General features: G+C 41.2%; 1 protein-coding gene across 3 annotated transcripts in view; it reads left to right on the forward strand.

The window, feature by feature from the left end:
• The first annotated feature begins 513 nt into the window (after window positions 1-513).
• Window positions 514-22454, forward strand: part of LOC124041014 (carboxyl-terminal PDZ ligand of neuronal nitric oxide synthase protein-like) — a 37725-nt gene continuing 15784 nt past the window's right edge. The window contains exons 1-5 of one of the 3 annotated variants that reach the window (XM_046358169.1): window positions 514-817; window positions 1257-1328; window positions 13310-13402; window positions 14859-14932; window positions 16170-16278. In XM_046358169.1, coding sequence (XP_046214125.1) covers window positions 713-817; window positions 1257-1328; window positions 13310-13402; window positions 14859-14932; window positions 16170-16278 — 453 coding nt within the window. In that variant the 5' untranslated portion in view covers window positions 514-712. The remainder of the gene's footprint in view (window positions 818-1256; window positions 1329-13309; window positions 13403-14858; window positions 14933-16169; window positions 16279-22454) is intronic. The other 2 variants (XM_046358166.1, XM_046358167.1) reach the window with 2 other exon arrangements.

Here is a 22454-nt window from a genome sequence, read left to right on the forward strand (position 1 = left end):
GTAGCAAATCCATTCTGGGGGCAATTGCCTGGTTCTTGTGAATAAACTCTCATGCATCAAATTGATTCTGTGATTAGTTGTTCCCAAATAGTAGGCTAACATCTGCATAGGCTTACTTAGTTAATCTGGACACCAATGGAGAATACAGTAGGCACATTTGAAAACAGCACCTGCGCTGTTTCCATATTATGCCACTAGATGTCATACAACCCTTATTACAGGGTTTATGTGAATTGGAGAGAGTTATACGCTACTCCTGCAAGTCCATGATGATGATGCTATGCTCTGTTCCAATGAAAATAGTGGAATCCTCTGATTTAAAACAAAACAGCTGGTCTTCAAGCAGATTTGGATGCTGTCATTCGTCATTTGGCACGCGCGTAAACATCAGTTTTTATTCATGGAAATGGCATAAAAATAATTGACAACCTTGCCTTGAGAATTGTGCGTCATCTGAAACGCCACTAGACTGGCAGATATTCTAGCTCCGACGGTATCAAATTGTACCGCTCGACGCATATGGCGTTAACAAAATTCATTAGCCAATCAATCTGTAGCGCACAGTGGTTCAACCGGAATGACCGCTGGGTTCTAGGCGAATAACCAATCAAAGACCCTCTTGAGTGTTGGGCGAGATGCGCGTATTTGCAGTCTTCTAATAGCGTTGGCATAAAACTAGTGTTGGACAAGTCGTGTATGTATCAGAAGGGCGATGCCAGGGATAACCAGGTATAATTTAGTGGATGATGCACAGGATTTGAGGATCCCAATGCACAACGAGGCGGCATTTCAGCATGGGGTCTGCTTCGAGGCAAAGGTAATGTTACATAGGCTATGAACTACAGTAGCGGCTCATCCATAAGGGTCTATAGTGTACGGATGCGCGCTGACTATATAATGAATTGATATCCAAAATGATATTTTTCCTAAATGTTATAACAATGTAAATGATGATAGCTAGATTGACATTTTTTTTTCTCATTTGAATTGTGCCCTAATAGTACACTCAACAGTGTTGATTTAACTCTGATTGTACTGTATTATATGTTACAGTGTGCTTGTTGAAATGTATTCATGAATGTATTATCCCATACCAATGCATCAAATCCATATAAAGGTCCAGTAGCCTACCCTTTACAATGTATTCAGAATGTACAGTGAAGTTCATTTGACAAGAAGCATATGAGAACAGAGTAAGAGTTCAAGACTTATTTGAGTTACTCATGACAAATGTCATAACTGTGTAAATATTATAGTACATTGGCAGTCTGGAAGTGGGTCGTCCGAACAGCCGAATGGAGATAGTGGCTGCAATGAGAAGGATACGGGTAAGATACTTCAATGATCACTTTACCAATTATCTAGTTAACTGTGGGGCATAATATTACATGTGTTTCTCTCCCTTCCAGTAATGATACTTTCTCCATATTAGGAATATTTCAATGTCTTAAAGATGAAAAAAAAATCAAATAAAAAAACTTGGACTGTGTGTGTGTGTGTGTGTGTGTGTGTGTGTGTGTGTGTGTGTGTGTGTGTGTGTGTGTGTGTGTGTGTGTATGTCCAATATATTTTTAAGAGATTCATATTCTACTCTCTCACATTGGTATGGTATCTGCATATCGAACTGACCTACATCTACATAGCAAATATTGCAAATCAATAATTGTATTCTAAGGTTATAAAACTATAATCTCAGTCTAAACCAACCATCTCTTCTAATCCTATCAAACCAATCCTAACCATCTCTAAGGAGATATCTTAAGGAGATATCTTTCTTAATCTTAAAACCAATATCCTTAACCGTCTCTTTAAGAGACGTCCTCTCCGCTGGAGAGATGAGAAAGAGATGGCGATGGTGTCTGGCATTAATGGATACTGCAGTGGGCCAGAGTATTACAGTGATACAGAGAGGATTTAACTGCTGCAGAGTCAGCTGGGAGAGCCAAATGCTACATTTAACCAAGCCATGCCGCCGGGTCTGTGTGACACAGAGGTCAGTGTCTGTTTCACACAGAGGCTGGCCACTTCCTCAATGATGTCCAGAGAGAGACAACTCTTATAAGGAGGAAAGTGATGGGGAATATTTTTAGTGAACATACAGATGTGGGATTTAAATTTGATCACTTATTTGTTGCTTTGAATTTTCCTGAACAGCAGGACGTGCAAACTTGTAGTGTATTTGAGGTAAAAAGACTTCTTGTCACGGCTGTTGAAGGAGGAGGACCAAGGTGCAGCGTTGTGAGCGTACATATTCCGTTATTTAGAATGAAGACGCCGAACAAAACAATAAACACTACAAAACAAACCATGAAGCTAAAGGCTATGTGCCCGAAACAAAGTCATCTTCCCACCAAGAAAGGAGAGAAAAAGGGCTACCTATGTATGGCTCCCAATCAGAGACACCGATAGACAGCTGTCGCTGATTGAGAACCATACCTGGCCAAAACATAGAAATACAAAATCATAGATAACAAAACATAGAATGCCCACCCCAAATCACACCCTGACCAAACCAAATAGAGACATTAAAAGGCTCTCTAATGTCAGGGCATGACACTTCTAAAGTTTGTCATTTAGAATTTTACATTTCAGACTTGACTTGCCTTTACGAAAAATGTATCAACCCCTACAAAATATCCATGAATAATAATCCACATAACAATTCACATTTCTTGTTGCTGCAGGATTACTTTCCTGCTGTAGCAAACTGGCTCAAATTAAGATCCTACTGTAACGATCGTCATAATGGGTAGACCAAGGCGCAGCGTGATTTGGGTTCATCATATTTATTTTAAATGTGAACCAGCAACAAAACAATGAAGAGAAACAAACGAACGTTCAGCCTTGAGGGGCTCAAAAGCAACAACAATACAAAAACAAGATCCCACAAACAACAGGTGGGAAAAGGCTGTCTAAATATGATCCCCAATCAGAGACAACGATAGACAGCTGCCTCTGATTTGGAACCATACCAGGCCAACATAAAAATACAAAAACTAGACTACACAAAGAAATAATAACTAGAATACCCCCCCGGACTCCGGCCGCAAATCAGTGTCCTCCGTGACCATAATGGAATTGCGCCCAACAAGTGTTTATTGAAGTCGTCCTTATTGGATCAGAGGAAAGTCAGTGTCCTCTGGGATCATAATGGAATTGGGCTCAACGAGCGTTTACTGTTTATCAAAGTCGTCCTTCTTGGGCCAAGTTCCCTTGTTGGTGTACAGTGGAGTACATGACATTATGGCGGAAAAGTTAGCCTGGTCCCAGATCTCTTTGTGCTGCCAACTCCTACGTTCATTTGTGGCAAGACAGCGTATACATATCTGAAACCGGGCTTGTAAAGACTGCATCAGCTCAGACAAAAAAACACATGACATCCATTCTTCAGGCATTGCTGCCTTCCAAATCCCATACAATAGCATAAAGAGAGAGGGGAATAGCCAGTTTGCTTTATTCTCTCTTTCTAGGCTACGAGAGGCAGAGATTTGTTGATGCACATGAAAATAATGAGAACCGTCCTTTTTATGTTCCCCCTCATTTCCCACTGTCAGGGGTGTAGCCCCCGTTTCTATAGGGCTGTGTGTGTGTAGCCCCAGTTTCTATAGGGCTGTGTGTGTGTAGCCCCAGTTTCTATAGGGCTGTGTGTGTGTAGCCCCAGTTTCTATAGGGCTGTGTGGGGTGGTTTCATAGGGCTGTGTGTGTGTGCCCCCCGTGGGCTGTGTAGCCCCAGTTTCTATAGGGCTGTGTGTGTGTAGGTGGATGGGCTGGGTGTGTAGCCCCAGTTTCTATAGGGCTGTGTGAGGGTGGATGGGCTGTGTGTGTGTAGCCCCAGTTTCTATAGGGCTGTGTGGGGGTGGATGGTAGTGTGTAGCCCCAGTTTCTATAGGGCTGTGTGGGGTGGATGGTGGGTGTGTAGCCCCAGTTTCTATAGGGCTGTGTGGGGTGGATGGTGGGTGTGTAGCCCCAGTTTCTATAGGGCTGTGTGAGGGTGGATGGTGGGTGTGTAGCCCCTGTTTCTATAGGGCTGTGTGGGGGTGGATGGTAGTGTGTAGCCCCAGTTTCTATAGGGCTGTGTGGGGTGGATGGTGGGTGTGTAGCCCCAGTTTCTATAGGGCTGTGTGGGGTGGATGGTGGGTGTGTAGCCCCAGTTTCTATAGGGCTGTGTGGGGTGGATGGTGGGTGTGTAGCCCCAGTTTCTATAGGGCTGTGTGGGGTGGATGGTGGGTGTGTAGCCCCAGTTTCTATAGGGCTGTGTGGGGGTGGATGGTGGGTGTGTAGCCCCAGTTTCTATAGGGCTGTGTGGGGGTGGATGGTGGGTGTGTAGCCCCAGTTTCTATAGGGCTGTGTGGGGTGGATGGTGGGACTCTCGTATAATACCCTCTTCTCACCACTGAACCGATCTGAGCTGAGCCAGGCTGTACTGTGCTGGTATGGTCAGACTCTGGTTTCCCTCTTCACACCACTGAACCGATCTGAGCTGAGCCAGGCCCTACTGTGCTGGTATGGTCAGACTCTGGTATAATACCCTCTTCACACCACTGAACCGATCTGAGCTGAGCCAGGCCCTACTGTGCTGGTATGGTCAGACTCTGGTATAATACCCTCTTCACACCACTGAACCGATCTGAGCTGAGCCAGGCTGTACTGTGGTTACGCATCTCTCTCTGACCAGGTTCCTAACCCGGATCTCCTGTGTACAACAAAACAGTGTTATCAGAGCAAATCAAATCGTAACGAACCTAAATAAACAACACAAATATAAAATCAAAATGTATTTCTCATGTGCTCCGAATGCAACAGTGAAATGCTCACTTACAGGCTCTAACCAATAGTGCAATTTCTAAGTTATTAAAAGGTATTAGGTGAACAATAAATAAGTAAAGATAGCACTGTGACAGTAATCCTGATGCAATCTATATTGAATATACACAAGATGTACTAGGAATGATATGTACAGCAGTAGATATACTAGAATGATATGTACAGCAGTAGATATACTAGAATGATATGAACAGCAGTAGATATACTAGAATGATATGAACAGCAGTAGATATACTAAGAATGATATGAACAGCAGTAGATATATTAGAATGATATGTACAGCAGTAGATATACTAGAATGATATGAACAGCAGTAGATATACTAGAATGATATGTACAGCAGTAGATATACTAGAATGATATGTACAGCAGTAGATATACTAGAATGATATGTACAGCAGTATATATACTAAGAATGATATGTACAGCAGTATATATACTAAGAATGATATGAACAGCAGTATATATACTAAGAATGATATGAACAGCAGTAGATATACTAGAATGATATGAACAGCAGTAGATATACTAGAATGATATGAACAGCAGTAGATATATTAGAATGATATGTACAGCAAGATATATTAGAATGATATGTACAGCAGTAGATATACTAGAATGATATGCAACAGTAGATATATTAGAATGATATGCTCACTTAATGCAGTAGATCTAACCAATAGTGAACAGCAGTAGATATACTAAATGATATGTACAGCAGTATATATACTAGAATGATATGTATAAATAAGTAAAGATAGCACTGTGAGCAGTAATATACTAAGAATGATATGTACAGCAGTATATATACTAGAATGATATAACAGCAGTAGATATACTAAGAATGATATGTATAGATATATACTAGGAATGATATGAACAGCAGTAGATATACTAGGAATGATATGAACAGCAGTAGATATACTAGAATGATATGAACAGTAGTAGATATACTAGGAATGATATGTACAGCAGTAGATATACTAGAATGATATGTACAGCAGTAGATATACTAGAATGATATGAACAAGAATGATATGTAGATATATATACTAAGAATGATATGTACAGCAGTAGATATACTAGAATGATATGTACAGCAGTAGATATACTAGAATGAATGATATGTACAGCAGTAGATATACTAGAATGATATGAACAGCAGTAGATATACTAGAATGATATGAACAGCAGTAGATATACTAGAATGATATGTACAGCAGTAGATATAGAATATATGAATGATATATGTACAGCAGTAGATATACTAGAATGATATGTACAGCAGTAGATATACTAGAGAAATATGAACAGCAGTAGATATACTAGAGAAATATGAACAGCAGTAGATATACTAGAATGATATGTACAGCTGTAGATATACTAGAATGATATGAACAGCAGTAGATATACTAGAATGATATGTACAGCAGTAGATATACTAGAATGATATGAACAGCAGTAGATATACTAGAATGATATGTACAGCAGTAGATATACTAGAATGATATGTACAGCAGTAGATATACTAGAATGATATGAACAGCAGTAGATATACTAGAATGATATGAACAGCAGTAGATATACTAGAATGATATGTACAGCAGTAGATATACTAGAATGATATGAACAGCAGTAGATATACTAGAATGATATGAACAGCAGTAGATATACTAGAATGATATGTACAGCAGTAGATATACTAGAATGATATGTACAGCAGTAGATATACTAGAATGATATGTACAGCAGTATATATACAGTGAGCTATGATATACAAGAAATATGAACAGCAGTAGATATAATAGAATAAATATAGATTACTAGTATATGAACAGCAGTAGATATACTAAAATATAACAGACAGTAGTAGAAATAACAGAATGATATAATGTACAGAATACAGTATTTAAAGGGATATACTAGAATGATATATACAGCAGTGGTTTACTAGAATTTCTCCATAACATGAGAGCAGCTTTGGCTGAATGATATGTACAGCAGTATATATGTCAGTGAGCTATGTCAAGAGTCCAGTATATGAATAAATATGTTGTGTGTATAAAACAGTGTAACTAAAATACAACGGACAGTAGTAGAAATAACAGAATGAGCAATGTACAGAATACAGTATTTAAAGGGAAGAGGGAAGAGTCCAGTGGTTTTAATTTCTCCATAACATGAGAGCAGCTTTGGCTGTGTGTGTGTGTGTGTGTGTGTGTGTGTGTGTGTGTGTGTGTGTGTGTGTGTGTGTGTGTGTGTGTGCGTGCGTGCGTGCGTGCGTGCGTGCGTGCGTGCGTTCTTGTATGTTTGTTTGTGACAGCTTGTTTGTGTGTTTTGTGTGAGTGAGTGTGCATCACCTGATTCAGAATCAAAACAAACAATTTATATCTCTGAACATTAAAAATCAAGTCTGTTTTAGTTAGTTGTAATGTTCAACTAACTTCAGTCCCCCAAAATTAACTAAATATTTCTGACCCCAACATTCTACTCAAACCACGGGTGTATTCACTACACTCTTAGGGAAAAACGATGCTATCTACAACCTAAAAAGGCTCTTCGGCTGTCCCCATAAGCGAACCCGTTGAAGAACCATTTTGGTTCTAGGTAGAACCCTTTTGGTTCCAGGTAGGACCCTTTAGAACCCCAAAGGGTTCTACCTGGAACCAGAAAGGGTTATCCTATGGAGAAGAACCCTTTTGGAACCATTGTTTTATAAGAGTGTAGGAACCAAAAAGACCTACCTGAATTTGTCCAAAACGTTTTCCGTTGCAAAAACGTTTTTATAGTGTGAAACGTTTTGCAACGGTGTGCGACTAATGAATAGACTCCAGCAAGTGACTATGGGTGTGGCTAGGCTACACATCTCAAGGAACCATGGAACTTTGTGGGTTACAAATGTAATAAACTTTTTTTCATCCCAGTGGGGCATTTATTGCTGGTAGGCACAGGATATATTAAAATACAATAATATAGCCAGCAAGACAATACAGTCAATCAGCAATACAGTGAAAACAGTAGTACAGTCCATGAAATAGTCCATAGTCCGATACTGAAAAGGAGTTAAAAAATCACCCAATTAGTGTAAAAAAAACCCAGTCTGAATATCATTCTATTTTACAGGGAGAGAAAGGCAGCAGGACATCGCTTCAAACCTCTGACATGAGAGGATCCTGATTAGTCTTCTGGTTGAAGATCAGAGGTGGAAAACTGCTCATTTGATAAAAGTCCTCGCATGATCAATTGGACTTCTGATATATTTCCTCATTTGTGGAAAAACATGTTTCTTTTAGATGTCTGGTCCTGATGTCTGGTCCTGATGTCTGGTCCCTTAGACTACAGTAGAGTCAGAGGGAACACTTCTAACAAGTCTAACTAATGAAGGGGAAGGATACAAGTGGTGCACACCACTGAGTATTCCTTCATGTCTAATGCACTCTGGGGGGAACAGGGAACCTTTTTGTTGGAGACTTTACCAGCTCTACAATCTGACTTTGCCACTTTTCTGCAGCCTTTGTGTAACTTTGATTTACTCTCAGCAGCAGATGGTGTCTTGTAGGGATATCAATGCTAAATACTCACTCCCTGTTAGTACTTACTACCTGTTAGGGACAGATCAACATTTACTGGGGGAGGGGTGGTCCAAAATAGGGAAGGGTTGTCAAACTTTATTTTTTTGTTTTGGTGGACACAGGGAGGGTAGTGTGTTTGTTTTGGTGGACACAGGGAGGGTAGTGTGTTTGTTTTGGTGGACACGGGGAGGGTAGTGTGTTTGTTTTGGTGGACACAGGGAGGGTAGTGTGTTTGTTTTGGTGGACACAGGGTGTGTTTGTTTTGGTGGACACAGGGGGGTAGTGTGTTTGTTTTGGTGGACACAGGGGGAGGGTAGTGTGTTTGTTTTGGTGGACACAGGGAGGGTAGTGTGTTTGTTTTGGTGGACACAGGGAGGGTAGTGTGTTTGTTTTGGTGGACACAGGGGGAGGGTAGTGTGTTTGTTTTGGTGGACACAGGGAGGGTAGTGTGTTTGTTTTGGTGGACACAGGGAGGGTAGTGTGTTTGTTTTGGTGGACACAGGGGGGTAGTGTGTTTGTTTTGGTGGACACAGGGGGGTAGTGTGTTTGTTTTGGTGGACACGGGGGGTAGTGTGTTTGTTTTGGTGGACACAGGGAGGGTAGTGTGTTTTTTTGGACACAGGGAGGGTAGTGTGTTTATTTTGGTGGACACAGGGGGGGGGTAGTGTGTTTGTTTTGGTGGACACAGGGAGGGTAGTGTGTTTGTTTTGGTGGACACAGGGAGGGTAGTGTGTTTGTTTTGGTGGACACAGGGGGAGGGTAGTGTGTTTGTTTTGGTGGACACAGGGAGGGTAGTGTGTTTGTTTTGGTGGACACAGGGAGGGTAGTGTGTTTGTTTTGGTGGACACAGGGAGGGTAGTGTGTTTGTTTTGGTGGACACGGGGGGGGGTAGTGTGTTTGTTTTGGTGGACACGGGGGGGGTAGTGTGTTTGTTTTGGTGGACACAGGGAGGGTAGTGTGTTTGTTTTGGTGGACACAGGGAGGGTAGTGTGTTTGTTTTGGTGGACACAGGGGGAGGGTAGTGTGTTTGTTTTGGTGGACACAGGGAGGGTAGTGTGTTTGTTTTGGTGGACACAGGGAGGGTAGTGTGTTTGTTTTGGTGGACACAGGGGGGTAGTGTGTTTGTTTTGGTGGACACGGGGGGGGGTAGTGTGTTTGTTTTGGTGGACACGGGGAGGGTAGTGTGTTTGTTTTGGTGGACACAGGAGGGTAGTGTGTTTGTTTTGGTGGACACAGGGAGGGTAGTGTGTTTGTTTTGGTGGACACAGGGAGGGTAGTGTGTTTGTTTTGGTGGACACAGGGAGGGTAGTGTGTTTGTTTTGGTGGACACAGGGGGGTAGTATGTTTGTTTTGGTGGACACAGGGAGGGTAGTGTGTTTGTTTTGGTGGACACAGGGAGGGTAGTGTGTTTGTTTTCTAACAATATAATGATTATTTTTGTACAAAATATTTGGATAGAAAATGTAAGAATTACCTTACCTTCTATACGTCTATATCTGTATTCCAGACACAGTAGCTATCTGACTTCAATAAATACATGTCGGTGTTGTAGCCACATACAGTATCTCTATCTCTCTGGGGTTAGGCCAAAGGTCTCTTTCTTTTTTTCAAATGTATTTATTAACACCTGTTACAAAACAGAAGAAAGTTTAGTGACATTTAGAGATTGCCAAGCCAAGCCTTCGATACTGGGTAAACCTACAAGGTCAAGGTTGACAGTCTATTTATTGTAGTGTTGAAAACGCAAACATCCACGAATAGCACAGAGAGGCTGCTGCCTACCTACAGACTTGATATCATTGGCCAATTTAATAAATGGAACACTAGTCACTTTAATAATGTTTACTTATCTCACATTACTCATCTCATACGTTTATACTGTATCCTTCACTATCTATTCTTACTATCTATGGCATCTTAGCCGCTCTGTCGCTGCTCATCCATATATTTTATACTTCTATATTCTCGTCCCATTCCTTCACTAGATTGTGTGTATTAGGTTTGTTGTGGAATTGTTAGATATTACTTGTTATCTAGAAGCATAAGCATTTCACGACACTCACAATAACATCTGCTAACCATGTGTGTGTGACCAATACAATTTGATTTGAAGTGCCCGATGTCAGTATGCTTTGTTTATTGGTGGTGTAGTGCACTGGCACAGAAACCGGTTGGTGGAAAATTCATTGCATATATTTTATATGATTATAAATATGGCATCAAAGTGTTGAAAAACTGATTTCCCCAGAGCTGATCATTGTCGGCAGCTGTCTCTGATGGTTGTGTATTGAAACAGGCAGGTAGAGTGAGCTCGTCTGTGGTGGTCGGCGAACCCTCAACCTTCTGGCCCGTAGCCGTGTAAGTCGCTCTGGATAAGAGCGTCTGCTAAATGACTTAAATGTAAAATGTAAATGTATTGACTGTGCCACAAAATGGCAAAATCAATATCCACGTTTATAAACATAGTGTCGCTACAGTTAGTTTTATTTGTGGTCGTAAACCATATTTTGAGTTAATTCTATGAGGAGGGAAGGTGTTCATTTATTTTATAGTACAAGGGGAATGTCATGTGGAAATATTTGTAACTTTGGGGAGTTTTTTTATGACACCGTGAGTTGTCAATTTCGATCTGTCCCTTAGTACTCACTACCTGTTAGTACTCACGACCTGTTAGTACTCAAGACCTGTTAGTACTCAAGACCTGTTAGTACTCAAGACCTGTTAGTACTCACTACCTGTTAGTACTCACGACCTGTTAGTACTCACTACCTGTTAGTACTCACGACCTGTTAGTACTCAAGACCTGTTAGTACTCACTACCTGTTAGTACTCACGACCTGTTAGTACTCACTACCTGTTAGTACTCACGACCTGTTAGTACTCACTACCTGTTAGTACTCACGACCTGTTAGTACTCACTATCTGTTAGTACTCACGACCTGTTAGTACCCACGACCTGTTAGTACTCACGACCTGTTAGTACTCACTACCTGTTAGTACTCACTACCTGTTAGTACTCACGACCTGTTAGTACTCACTACCTGTTAGTACTCACGACCTGTTAGTACTCACGACCTGTTAGTACTCACTACCTGTTAGTACTCGCGACCTGTTAGTACTCACTACATGTTAGTACTCACTACCTGTTAGTACTCACGCCCTGTTAGTACTCACTACCTGTTAGTACTCAATACCTGTTACTACTACCTACCTGTTAGTACTCACGACCTGTTAGTACCCACAACCTGTTAGTACTCACGACCTGTTAGTACTCACTACCTGTTATAGTACTCAGTACCTGTTAGTACTCACTACCTGTTAGTACTCACTACCTGTTAGTACTCACGACCTGTTAGTACTCACAACCTGTTAGTACTCACAACCTGTTAGTACTCACTACCTGTTAGTACTCACGACCTGTTAGTACTCACGACCTGTTAGTACTCACGACCTGTTAGTACTCACAAGTACCTGTTAGTACTCACTACTTGTTAGTACTCACTACCTGTTAGTACTACCTACCTGTTAGTACTCACTACCTGTTAGTACTCACTACCTGTTACTACTACCTACCTGTTAGTACTCACGACCTGTTAGTACCCACAACCTGTTAGTACTCACGACCTGTTAGTACTCACTACCTGTTATAGTACTCACTACCTGTTAGTACTCACTACCTGTTAGTACTCACGACCTGTTAGTACTCACAACCTGTTAGTACTCACTACCTGTTAGTACTCACTACCTGTTAGTACTCACTACCTGTTAGTACTCACGACCTGTTAGTACTCACGCCCTGTTAGTACTCACTACCTGTTAGTACTCACTACCTGTTAGTACTCACTACCTGTTAGTACTCACAACCTGTTAGTACTCACGCCCTGTTAGTACTCACTACCTGTTAGCACTCACTACCTGTTACTACTACCTACCTGTTAGTACTCACTACCTGTTACCACTCACAACCTGTTAATACTCACTCCCAGTTAGTACTCACTACCTGTTAGTACTCACTACCTGTTAGTACTCACTACCTGTTAGTACACACTGTCTGTTACCACTCACAAGCTGTTAATACTCACTCCCAGTTAGTACTCACTACCTGTTAGTACTCACTACCTGTTAGTACTCACTACCTGTTAGTACTCACTACCTGTTAGTACTCACGACCTGTTAGTACTCACTACCTGTTAGTACTCACTACCTGTTAGTACTCACTACCTGTTAGTACTCACAACCTGTTAGTACTCACGCCCTGTTAGTACTCACTACCTGTTAGCACTCACTACCTGTTACTACTACCTACCTGTTAGTACTCACTACCTGTTACCACTCACAACCTGTTAATACTCACTCCCAGTTAGTACTCACTACCTGTTAGTACTCACTACCTGTTAGTACTCACTACCTGTTAGTACACACTGCCTGTTACCACTCACAAGCTGTTAATACTCACTCCCAGTTAGTACTCACTACCTGTTAGTACTCACTACCTGTTAGTACTCACTACCTGTTTGCACTCACTTCTTGTTAGTACTCACTACCTGTTAGTACTCACTACCTGTTAGTACTCACTACCTGTTTGCACTCACTTCTTGTTAGTACTTACTACCTGTTAGTACTGACTCCTTGTTAGCACTCACTCCCTGGTAATACTCTCTCCTTGTTAGTACTCACTCCCTGATAGAACTCACTGCTTGTTAGTACTCACTACCTGTTAGTGGTACATGTTTTCATTCCATTACATCAGGTATCTCTGGACAAGGTTGAGGAATTGAAATTTCAGTTTACTTCTTGAATAGGAATGTCCATGGTAGTCCATACTGTGTAGCGTATAATTGTATGGGTTATTTGACATTCCAATTTCATGAACAAATCTATGTAATTGACACCCCCCCCCCCCTCCCCTACAGTATGAATTCAAATTGAAGAACATGAAGAAGAAGAAGGTCAACATCATTGTGTCTGCCGATGGTGTGAGGGTGGTTCTGAGAAAAAAGCAAAAATCCTTGGTAAGGCCCTTTTGGTCAATTCAATTGATTGGACAGATGACACACCCTCTCTATATAGATTGAAAACAGAATGTCAAAATGTTGTTCTTTATTAGGGTACAATCTGCAGCATTGGGTCCCCAGATTCCATCATTCTTAAATGGAAGATGTTTGGAACCACCAAAACTCTCCCTAGAAGTGGCCGCCCGGCCAAGAAAAAGGCACATGACAGCCCGCTTGGAGCATGCCAAAATGCAACTAAATGACTCTCAGACCATGAGAAACAAGATTCTCTGGTTTGATGAAGCCAAGATTGAACTCTTTGGCCTGACTGCCAAGTGTCACGTCTGGAGGAACAGAGAGATCCTTGATAAAAACCTGTTCCAGAGTGCTCCGGTCCTCAGCCTGGGGCGAAAGTTCACCTTCCAGCATGACAACGACACTAAGGAAACAGCCAAGACAACACATGAGTCGCTTCGGGACAAGTGTGGGGCGGCAGGTAGCCTAGTGGTTAGAGCATTGGGGCGGTAACCGAAAGGGTTGCTAGATCGAATCCCAGAGCGGACAGGGTAAACATCTGTTGTTCTCCCCCTGAGCAAGGCCACTGTTCCTAGGCCATCATTGTAAACAGGAATTAGCTCTTAACTGACTTGCCTAGTTAAAAAAAAATGTCTTTCCATGTCCTTGAATGGCCCAGACTTGAACCTGATTGAACATCTCTGGAGAGAACTGACAATAGCTGTGCAGCGACACTCCCCATCCAACCTGACAGAGCTTGAGATGATCTGCAGAGAAGAATGGGAGAAACTCCCCAAATACAGTTGCACCAATCTTATACCCTAGAAGACTCGAGGCTGTAATCACTGCCAAAGGCCTACTGAGTAAAGGATCTGAATACTTACTGTATCTAAATGGTATATCTGTGGGTGTTTTTTAAATATAAATTTGCAAACATTTCTAAAAACCTGTTTTTGCATTGTCATTATGGGGTATTGTGTGCAGATTGATGAAGGGGAAAAAACAATTTAATTAATTTAGGAATAAGGCTGTAACGTAACAAAATGTGGAAGTAGTGAAGGAGTCTGAATACTTTCCGAATGCACATCATCTACAGTTTCCGCGTGAAGGAAACATTATGTTACATGTTTTCAACAGTGTGAAGTGTGTAACTGTTCCTTACAGAGGCAAAATAAAACAAGTAATTTAAAAATGTATCCTAAAATGTAAAAATACAGTGTTCTGATCAACATTCTTTGCATATGGAGGCAGAATGGCTTATGGATGCAGAATGTGTTGATTTGCCAAAAGATGGAATACCACCATAGCTTTCTGTCCTTCATGGAAGCTGCAAGGTCCTACATATTGAATGTCTGCAGATGGAAAAAAGTTTAAATCCATATTTATTTTAGGTGAAACACTTCATAAATCTGTTCCTAAGTCATAGCAGTGAATTGCAGCATTGTGTTGTTCTCTGGTTGTGTTCCAGAGGAAAGAGTGGTCATGGGATGACAACACAGTCATGATAACACAAGACCCCATCTATAGGTAAGGGAATGTCAAAGTGTCCTCAAACATAAAACTCTTTTTTTTAATTAAAAAAATCTCAATATCAAATCCTTTCTGGGTAATAAAGTACCGTCCTGAGATTGTTTTCAATTAAAATGGTCCAAAAAGAGAGTTTGGGAAGTCTCTTTCCTATTGGTCTATAATCTAATTTACAGGAAGTCTCTATCATAATTTTCACTATTTAATAGTATTATTCCAACCTCACAGTGTGGAAAGGAAATATATATAACACACAGGAAAATCATGTTTTTCACAGCACGGAGCCTTGAAAATATTTTGGGGGTATTTTTATACATTGATGACTTTTGGTTGAGTAGTTAATTAAAGACCCAGTAAGGTCAAAATTCAGTTTTGTTGATGAAACTAACACTGTAACGGTATGAACATGTGATCAGTGTTATTTCCTAGTAGAAAATACAATATTTGTGGGGGGGGTACATTTTACCCCATTTTCATGATATCCATTTGGTAGTTACAGTCTTGTCCCATTGCTCCAACTCCCGTACGGACTCGGGAGAGGCGAAGGTCGAGAGTCATGCGTCCTCTGAAACATGACCCTAACAAGTCGCACTGCTTGCTTAACCCCCGAAGCCAGCCACACCAATGTGTCAATGAAAACATTGTATAGCCTACGACCGATGTCAGCGTGCATGCACCCGGTCAACACAAGAAGTAGCTAGAGTGCGACGGGACAAGGACATCCCAGCCAGCCAAACCCTCCCGTAACCCAGACAACGCTGGGCCAATTGTGCGCCACCTCATCAGTCTCCCGGTCACATGATTGAACCCAGATGTGTAGTGATGCCTTTAGCACTGCGATGCAGTGCCTTAGACTGCTGCGCCACACGGGAGGCCCCTGAAAATACAATCAACATAGGAAGTTCTAATCAACCGCTTGCATGGGTGGAAGACAGGTGCCAGGTGACATCACCAGGCAGTAAATTGGTTAGTAGACCAATAACCAAGAGAGTAACAGCCAGTTTTCCCCTTCCCCACTCAGACCACTCCCAGACAGTCCTAGAATTTTTTTAAATTGAGAAATAGTTTTTTGCTAAAAAAGCTAATTTTGTGAATTTGAATGGAAAAGTATTACAGTAAGTTACTTAAATTATTACAGCGAAAGGATTTGATATTGATATAAAATGGCTGCATTGGGCCTTTAAAAGTGAAATCAATCAAATTCTCATTATCATTACATTTTCCCCGTCTCATTTAGGATTTTCTATGTGTCACATGACGCCCAGGAATTGAAGATCTTCAGTTACATTGCGAGAGATGGACAGAGCAACATGTTCCGGTGTAATGTCTTCAAGTCCAAGAGGAAGGTATGACCTATAATTCTACAGCTCCTTCAGAAAGTATTCACATCGCCTTGACATTTTGTTGTGTTAGAAAGTGGGATTAACATTTATTTAATTTACATTTTGTGTCAACGATCTACATAAAATACTCTGTAATGTCAACGTGGAAGAAAAATTATAACTTTTTTAGAACATTTATGAAAAATAAAACACTAATATACAGTATCTTGATTATATAAGTGTTCAACCCCTTGAGTCAATACGTGTTAGAATCACCTTTGGCGTCTGTGAGTCTTTCTAAGAGGTTTGTACACCTAAACCCAGCAAGAAAAGAAATGTCCCTGTCTTTCAAAGATAATTCATAAAAATCCAAATAACTTCACAGATCTTCATTGTAAAGGGTTTAAACACAGTTTCTCATGCTTTTTCAAAGAACCATAAACAATTAATGAACATGCACCTGTGGAACGGTCGTTAAGACACTAACAGTTTACAGACGGTATGCAATTAAGGTCACAGTTATGAAAACTTAGGACACTAAAGAAGCCTTTTTACTGACTCTGGAAATCCCCAAAAGAACGATGCCCAGGGTCCCTGCTCAACTGTGTGAACGTGCTACAAGGAGGCATGCTGCAAGGAGGCATGAGACTGCAGATGTGGCCAGGGCAATAAATTGCCATGTCCATACTGTGAGACACCTAAGACAGCGCTACAGGGAGACAGGACGGACAGCTGAACGTCCTCAGAGTGGCAGACCACACAACACCTACACAGAATCGGTACATCCGAACATCACACCTGCGGGACAGGTACAGGAGGGCAACAACAACTGCCCGAGTTACACCAGGAACGCACAATCCCTCCATCAGTGCTCAGACTGTCTGCAATAGGCTGAGAGAGGCTGGACTGAGGGCTTGTAAGCCTGTTGTAAGGCAGGTTTTCACCAGACATCACTGGCAATAACGTTGCCTATGGGCACAAACCCATCGTCGCTGGAGCAGCCACCACCATGCTTGAAAATATGAAGAGTCGTACTTTGTGTGCTGTGTTAGATTTGCCCCAAACATAATGTTTATAAAAGTTCATTTCTTTGCCACATTTCTTTGAAAATATACTTGAATGGCTAATTGCAAATAGGATGTATATCTTGGAATATTTGTATTCTGTACAGACTTCCTTATTTTCACTCTGTCAATTAGGGTAGTATTGTGGAGTAACTACAATGTTGTTGATCCATCCTCAGTTTTCTCATATCACAGCCATTAAACTCTGTAACTGTTTTAAAGTCACCATTGGCCTCATGGTGAAATCCCTGAGTGGTTTCCTTCATCTCCGGCAACTGAGATAGGTAGGACGCCTGTATCTTTGTAGTGACTGGTTGTATTGGTACACCATCCATAGTGTAATTAATAACTTCACCATGCTCAAAGGGATATTCAGTCTGCTTTTTTATTTTTACCCATCTACCAATAGGTGCCCTTCTTTGCGAGGCATTGGGAAACCTACCTGGTCTTTGTGGTTGAATCTGTGTTTGAGATTCACTGCTCGACTGAGGGACCTTATAGATAATTGTACGTGTGGAGTACAGAGATGATGTAGTCATTCAAAAATCATGTGAAACACTATTATTGCACACAGAGTGAGTCCATGCAATTTATTATGTGACTTGTTAAGCACATTTGTACTCCTGAATTTATTTAGGCTTGGCATAACAAAGGGTTTGAATACTAATTGTCTCAAGACATTTCAGCTTTAAATTGTTGATTGATTTGTAAACAGTTCTAAAAACATAATTCAACTTTGTGTTACAGCCAGCGACCAAAAATAATCTACATTTCATCGATTTTAAATTCAGGCTGTAACAAAAAAATGTGGAAAAAGTCAAGAGGTGTGAATACTTTCTATATATCTTTTATATAATTCTATGGTTAAGACAGTGTGTATCGCTGTGGAAGTGGGCTGGGTATGAGATGTAGATTATCCACAGGATCCAGATCAGTGGTATTTAATCTGTGGTATATAATCAGTGGTATATAATCTGTGGTATATAATCAGTGGTATATAATCTGTGGTATATAATCAGTGGTATATAATCTGTGGTATATAATCAGTGGTATATAATCAGTGGTATATAATCTGTGGTATATAATCAGTGGTATATAATCAGTGGTATATAATCTGTGGTATATAATCAGTGGTATATAATCTGTGGTATATAATCAGTGGTATATAATCAGTGGTATTTAATCTGTGGTATATAATCAGTGGTATATAATCAGTGGTATATAATCTGTGGTATATAATCAGTGGTATATAATCTGTGGTATATAATCTGTGGTATATAATCTGTGGCATATAATCTGTGGTATTTAATCAGTGGTATATAATCAGTGGTATATAATCAGTGGTATATAATCTGTGGTATATAATCAGTGGTATATAATCTGTGGTATATAATCAGTGGTATATAACCAGTGGTATATAATCTGTGGTATATAATCTGTGGTATATAATCAGTGGTATATAATATGTGGTATATAATCAGTGGTATATAATCAGTGGTATATAATCAGTGGTATATAATCAGTGGTATATAATCTGTGGTATATAATCAGTGGTATATAATCAGTGGTATATAATCAGTGGTATATAATCAGTGGTATATAATCTGTGGTATATAATCAGTGGTATATAATCTGTGGTATATAATCTGTGGTATTTAATCTGTGGTATTTAATCTGTGGTATATAATAAGTGGTATATAATCAGTGGTATTTAATCTGTGGTATATAATCAGTGGTATATAATCAGTGGTATATAATCAGTGGTATATAATCAGTGGTATATAATCAGTGGTATATAATCTGTGGTATATAATCAGTGGTATATAATCAGTGGTATATAATCAGTGGTATATAATCAGTGGTATATAATCTGTGGTATTTAATCTGTGGTATATAATCAGTGGTATATAATCAGTGGTATATAATCAGTGGTATATAATCAGTGGTATATAATCTGTGGTATTTAATCTGTGGTATATAATCAGTGGTATATAATCAGTGGTATATAATCAGTGGTATTTAATCTGTGGTATATAATCTGTGGTATCTAATATGTGGTATTTAATCTGTGGAGTTTAATCTGTGGTGTTTAATCTGTGGTATTTAATCTGTGGTATTTAATCTGTGGTATATAATCTGTGGTATTTAATCTGTGGTATCTAATCTGTGGTATATAATTTGTGGTATTTAATTTGTGGTGTATAATCCGTTTATCTCTACAGGGTATCAGATATGTGGCAGCAGATGCTTTGGGAAGGGGGCTGGGTATAGGGCACTGTGCCATGATGCATTAAAGGAGCCTTGGGACTCTTGGATCAATAGAGAGTTTTGCCTATACACAAACACACACACACACACATTGTCTCATCTACAAGATCACAGTTGCACACAGTACACACATGTGATGACTTTCTATTCTGCACGATAGAAAAATGCTGGTAGAAAAGAATGGCACGCGACTACCCCATAGCTGCATATTAAACAGAGGAAATGTTCTTCATTACAAAAGCCTGGATAACAACCCTTCCAGTGAGGTTGACTCCCATCCCTTCACCATGGATACCAGGCATGTACCGTTGACAGTGACTGAGTGAAGCAGCATACTAATTCATCACAAATGACACCCTATTCCCTATTGGCCCTGGTCATAAGTAGGGCAAATCAAATCAAATCAAATCAAATCAAATTTATTTATATAGCCCTTCGTACATCAGCTGATATCTCAAAGTGCTGTACAGAAACCCAGCCTAAAACCCCAAACAGCAAACAATGCAGGTGTAAAAGCACGGTGGCTAGGAAAAACTCCCTAGAAAGGCCAAAACCTAGGAAGAAACCTAGAGAGGAACCAGGCTATGTGGGGTGGCCAGTCCTCTTCTGGCTGTGCCGGGTAGAGATTATAACAGAACATGACCAAGATGTTCAAATGTTCATAAATGACCAGCATGGTCGAATAATAATAAGGCAGAACAGTTGAAACTGGAGCAGCAGCACAGTCAGGTGGACTGGGGACAGCAAGGAGCCATCATGTCAGGTAGTCCTGGGGCACGGTCCTAGGGCTCAGGTCCTCTGAGAGAGAGAAGAAAGAGAGAATTAGAGACGACAAGGAGGGGTGGCCAACTCCTCTCCTCAGAGCATATGAGGGGTGGCCAGTCCTCTTCTGGCTGTGCCGGGTGGAGATTATAACAGAACGTGGCCAAGATGTTCAAATGTTCATAAATGACCAGCATGGTTGAATAATAGTAAGGCAGAACAGTTGAAACTGGAGCAGCAGCATGGCCAGGTGGACTGGGGACAGCAAGGAGTCATCATGTCAGGTAGTCCTGGGACATGGTCCTAGGGCCCAGGCCAGTTGAAACTGGAGCAGCAGCATGGCCAGGTGGACTGGGGACAGCAAGGAGTCATCATGTCAGGTAGTCCTGGGGCATGGTCCTAGGGCTCAGGTCCTCCGAGAGAGAGAAAGAAAGAGAGAATTAGAGAACGCACACTTAGATTCACACAGGACACCGAATAGGACAGGAGAAGTACTCCAGATATAAAAAACTGACCCTAGCCCCCCGACACATAAACTACTGCAGCATAAATACTGGAGGCTGAGACAGGAGGGGTCAGGAGACACTGTGGCCCCATCCGAGGACACCCCCGGACAGGGCCAAACAGGAAGGATATAACCCCACCCACTTTGCCAAAGCACAGCCCCCACACCACTAGAGGGATATCTTCAACCACCAACTTACCATCCTGAGACAAGGCCGAGTATAGCCCACAAAGTTCTCCGCCACGGCACAACCCAAGGGGGGGGCGCCAACCCAGACAGGCTGACCACAACAGTGAATCAACCCACCCAGGTGATGCACCCCCCCCCCAGGGACGGCATGAGAGAGCCCCAGCAAGCCAGTGACTCAGCCCCCGTAACAGGGTAGAGGCAGAGAATCCCAGTGGAAAGAGGGGAACCGGCCAGGCAGAGACAGCAAGGGCGGTTCGTTGCTCCAGAGCCTTTCAGTTCACCTTCCCACTCCTGGGCCAGACTACACTCAATCATATGACCCACTGAAGAGATGAGTCTTCAGTAAAGACTTAAAGGTTGAGACCGAGTTTGCGTCTCTGACATGGGTAGGCAGACCGTTCCATAAAAATGGAGCTCTATAGGAGAAAGCCCTGCCTCCAGCTGTTTGCTTAGAAATTCTAGGGACAATTAGGAGGCCTGCGTCTTGTGACCGTAGCGTACGTGTAGGTATGTACGGCAGGACCAAATCAGAGAGGTAGGTAGGAGCAAGCCCATGTAATGCTTTGTAGGTTAGCAGTAAAACCTTGAAATCAGCCCTTGCTTTGACAGGAAGCCAGTGTAGAGAGGCTAGCACTGGAGTAATATGATCAATTTTTTGGTTCTAGTCAGGATTCTAGCAGCCGTATTTAGCACTAACTGAAGTTTATTTAGTGCTTTATCCGGGTAGCCGGAAAATAGAGCATTGCAGTAGTCTAACCTAGAAGTGACAAAAGCATGGATTAATTTTTCTGCATCATTTTTGGACAGAAAGTTTCTGATTTTTGCAATGTTACGTAGATGGAAAAAAGCTGTCCTCGAAATGGTCTTGATATGTTCTTCAAAAGAGAGATCAGGGTCCAGAGTAACGCCGAGGTCCTTCACAGTTTCATTTGAGACGACTGTACAACCATTAAGATTAATTGTCAGATTCAACAGAAGATCTCTTTGTTTCTTGGGACCTAGAACAAGCATCTCTGTTTTGTCCGAGTTTAATAGTAGAAAGTTTGCAGCCATCCACTTCCTTATGTCTGAAACACATGCTTCTAGTGAGGGCAATTTTGGGGCTTCACCATGTTTCATTGAAATGTACAGCTGTGTGTCATCCGCATAGCAGTGAAAGTTTACATTACGTTTTCAAATAACATCCCCAAGAGGTAAAATATATAGTGAAAACAATAGTGGTCCTAAAACAGAACCTTGAGGAACACCGAAATTTACAGTTGATTTGTCAGAGGACAAACCATTCACAGAGACAAACTGATATCTTTCCGACAGATAAGATCTAAACCAGGCCAGAACATGTCCATGTAGACCAATTTGGGTTTCCAATCTCTCCAAAAGAATGTGGTGATCGATGGTATCAAAAGCAGCAC

The sequence above is a fragment of the Oncorhynchus gorbuscha genome, linkage group LG08 (assembly GCF_021184085.1).
Source record: "Oncorhynchus gorbuscha isolate QuinsamMale2020 ecotype Even-year linkage group LG08, OgorEven_v1.0, whole genome shotgun sequence".
Classification (NCBI taxonomy): domain Eukaryota; kingdom Metazoa; phylum Chordata; class Actinopteri; order Salmoniformes; family Salmonidae; genus Oncorhynchus; species Oncorhynchus gorbuscha.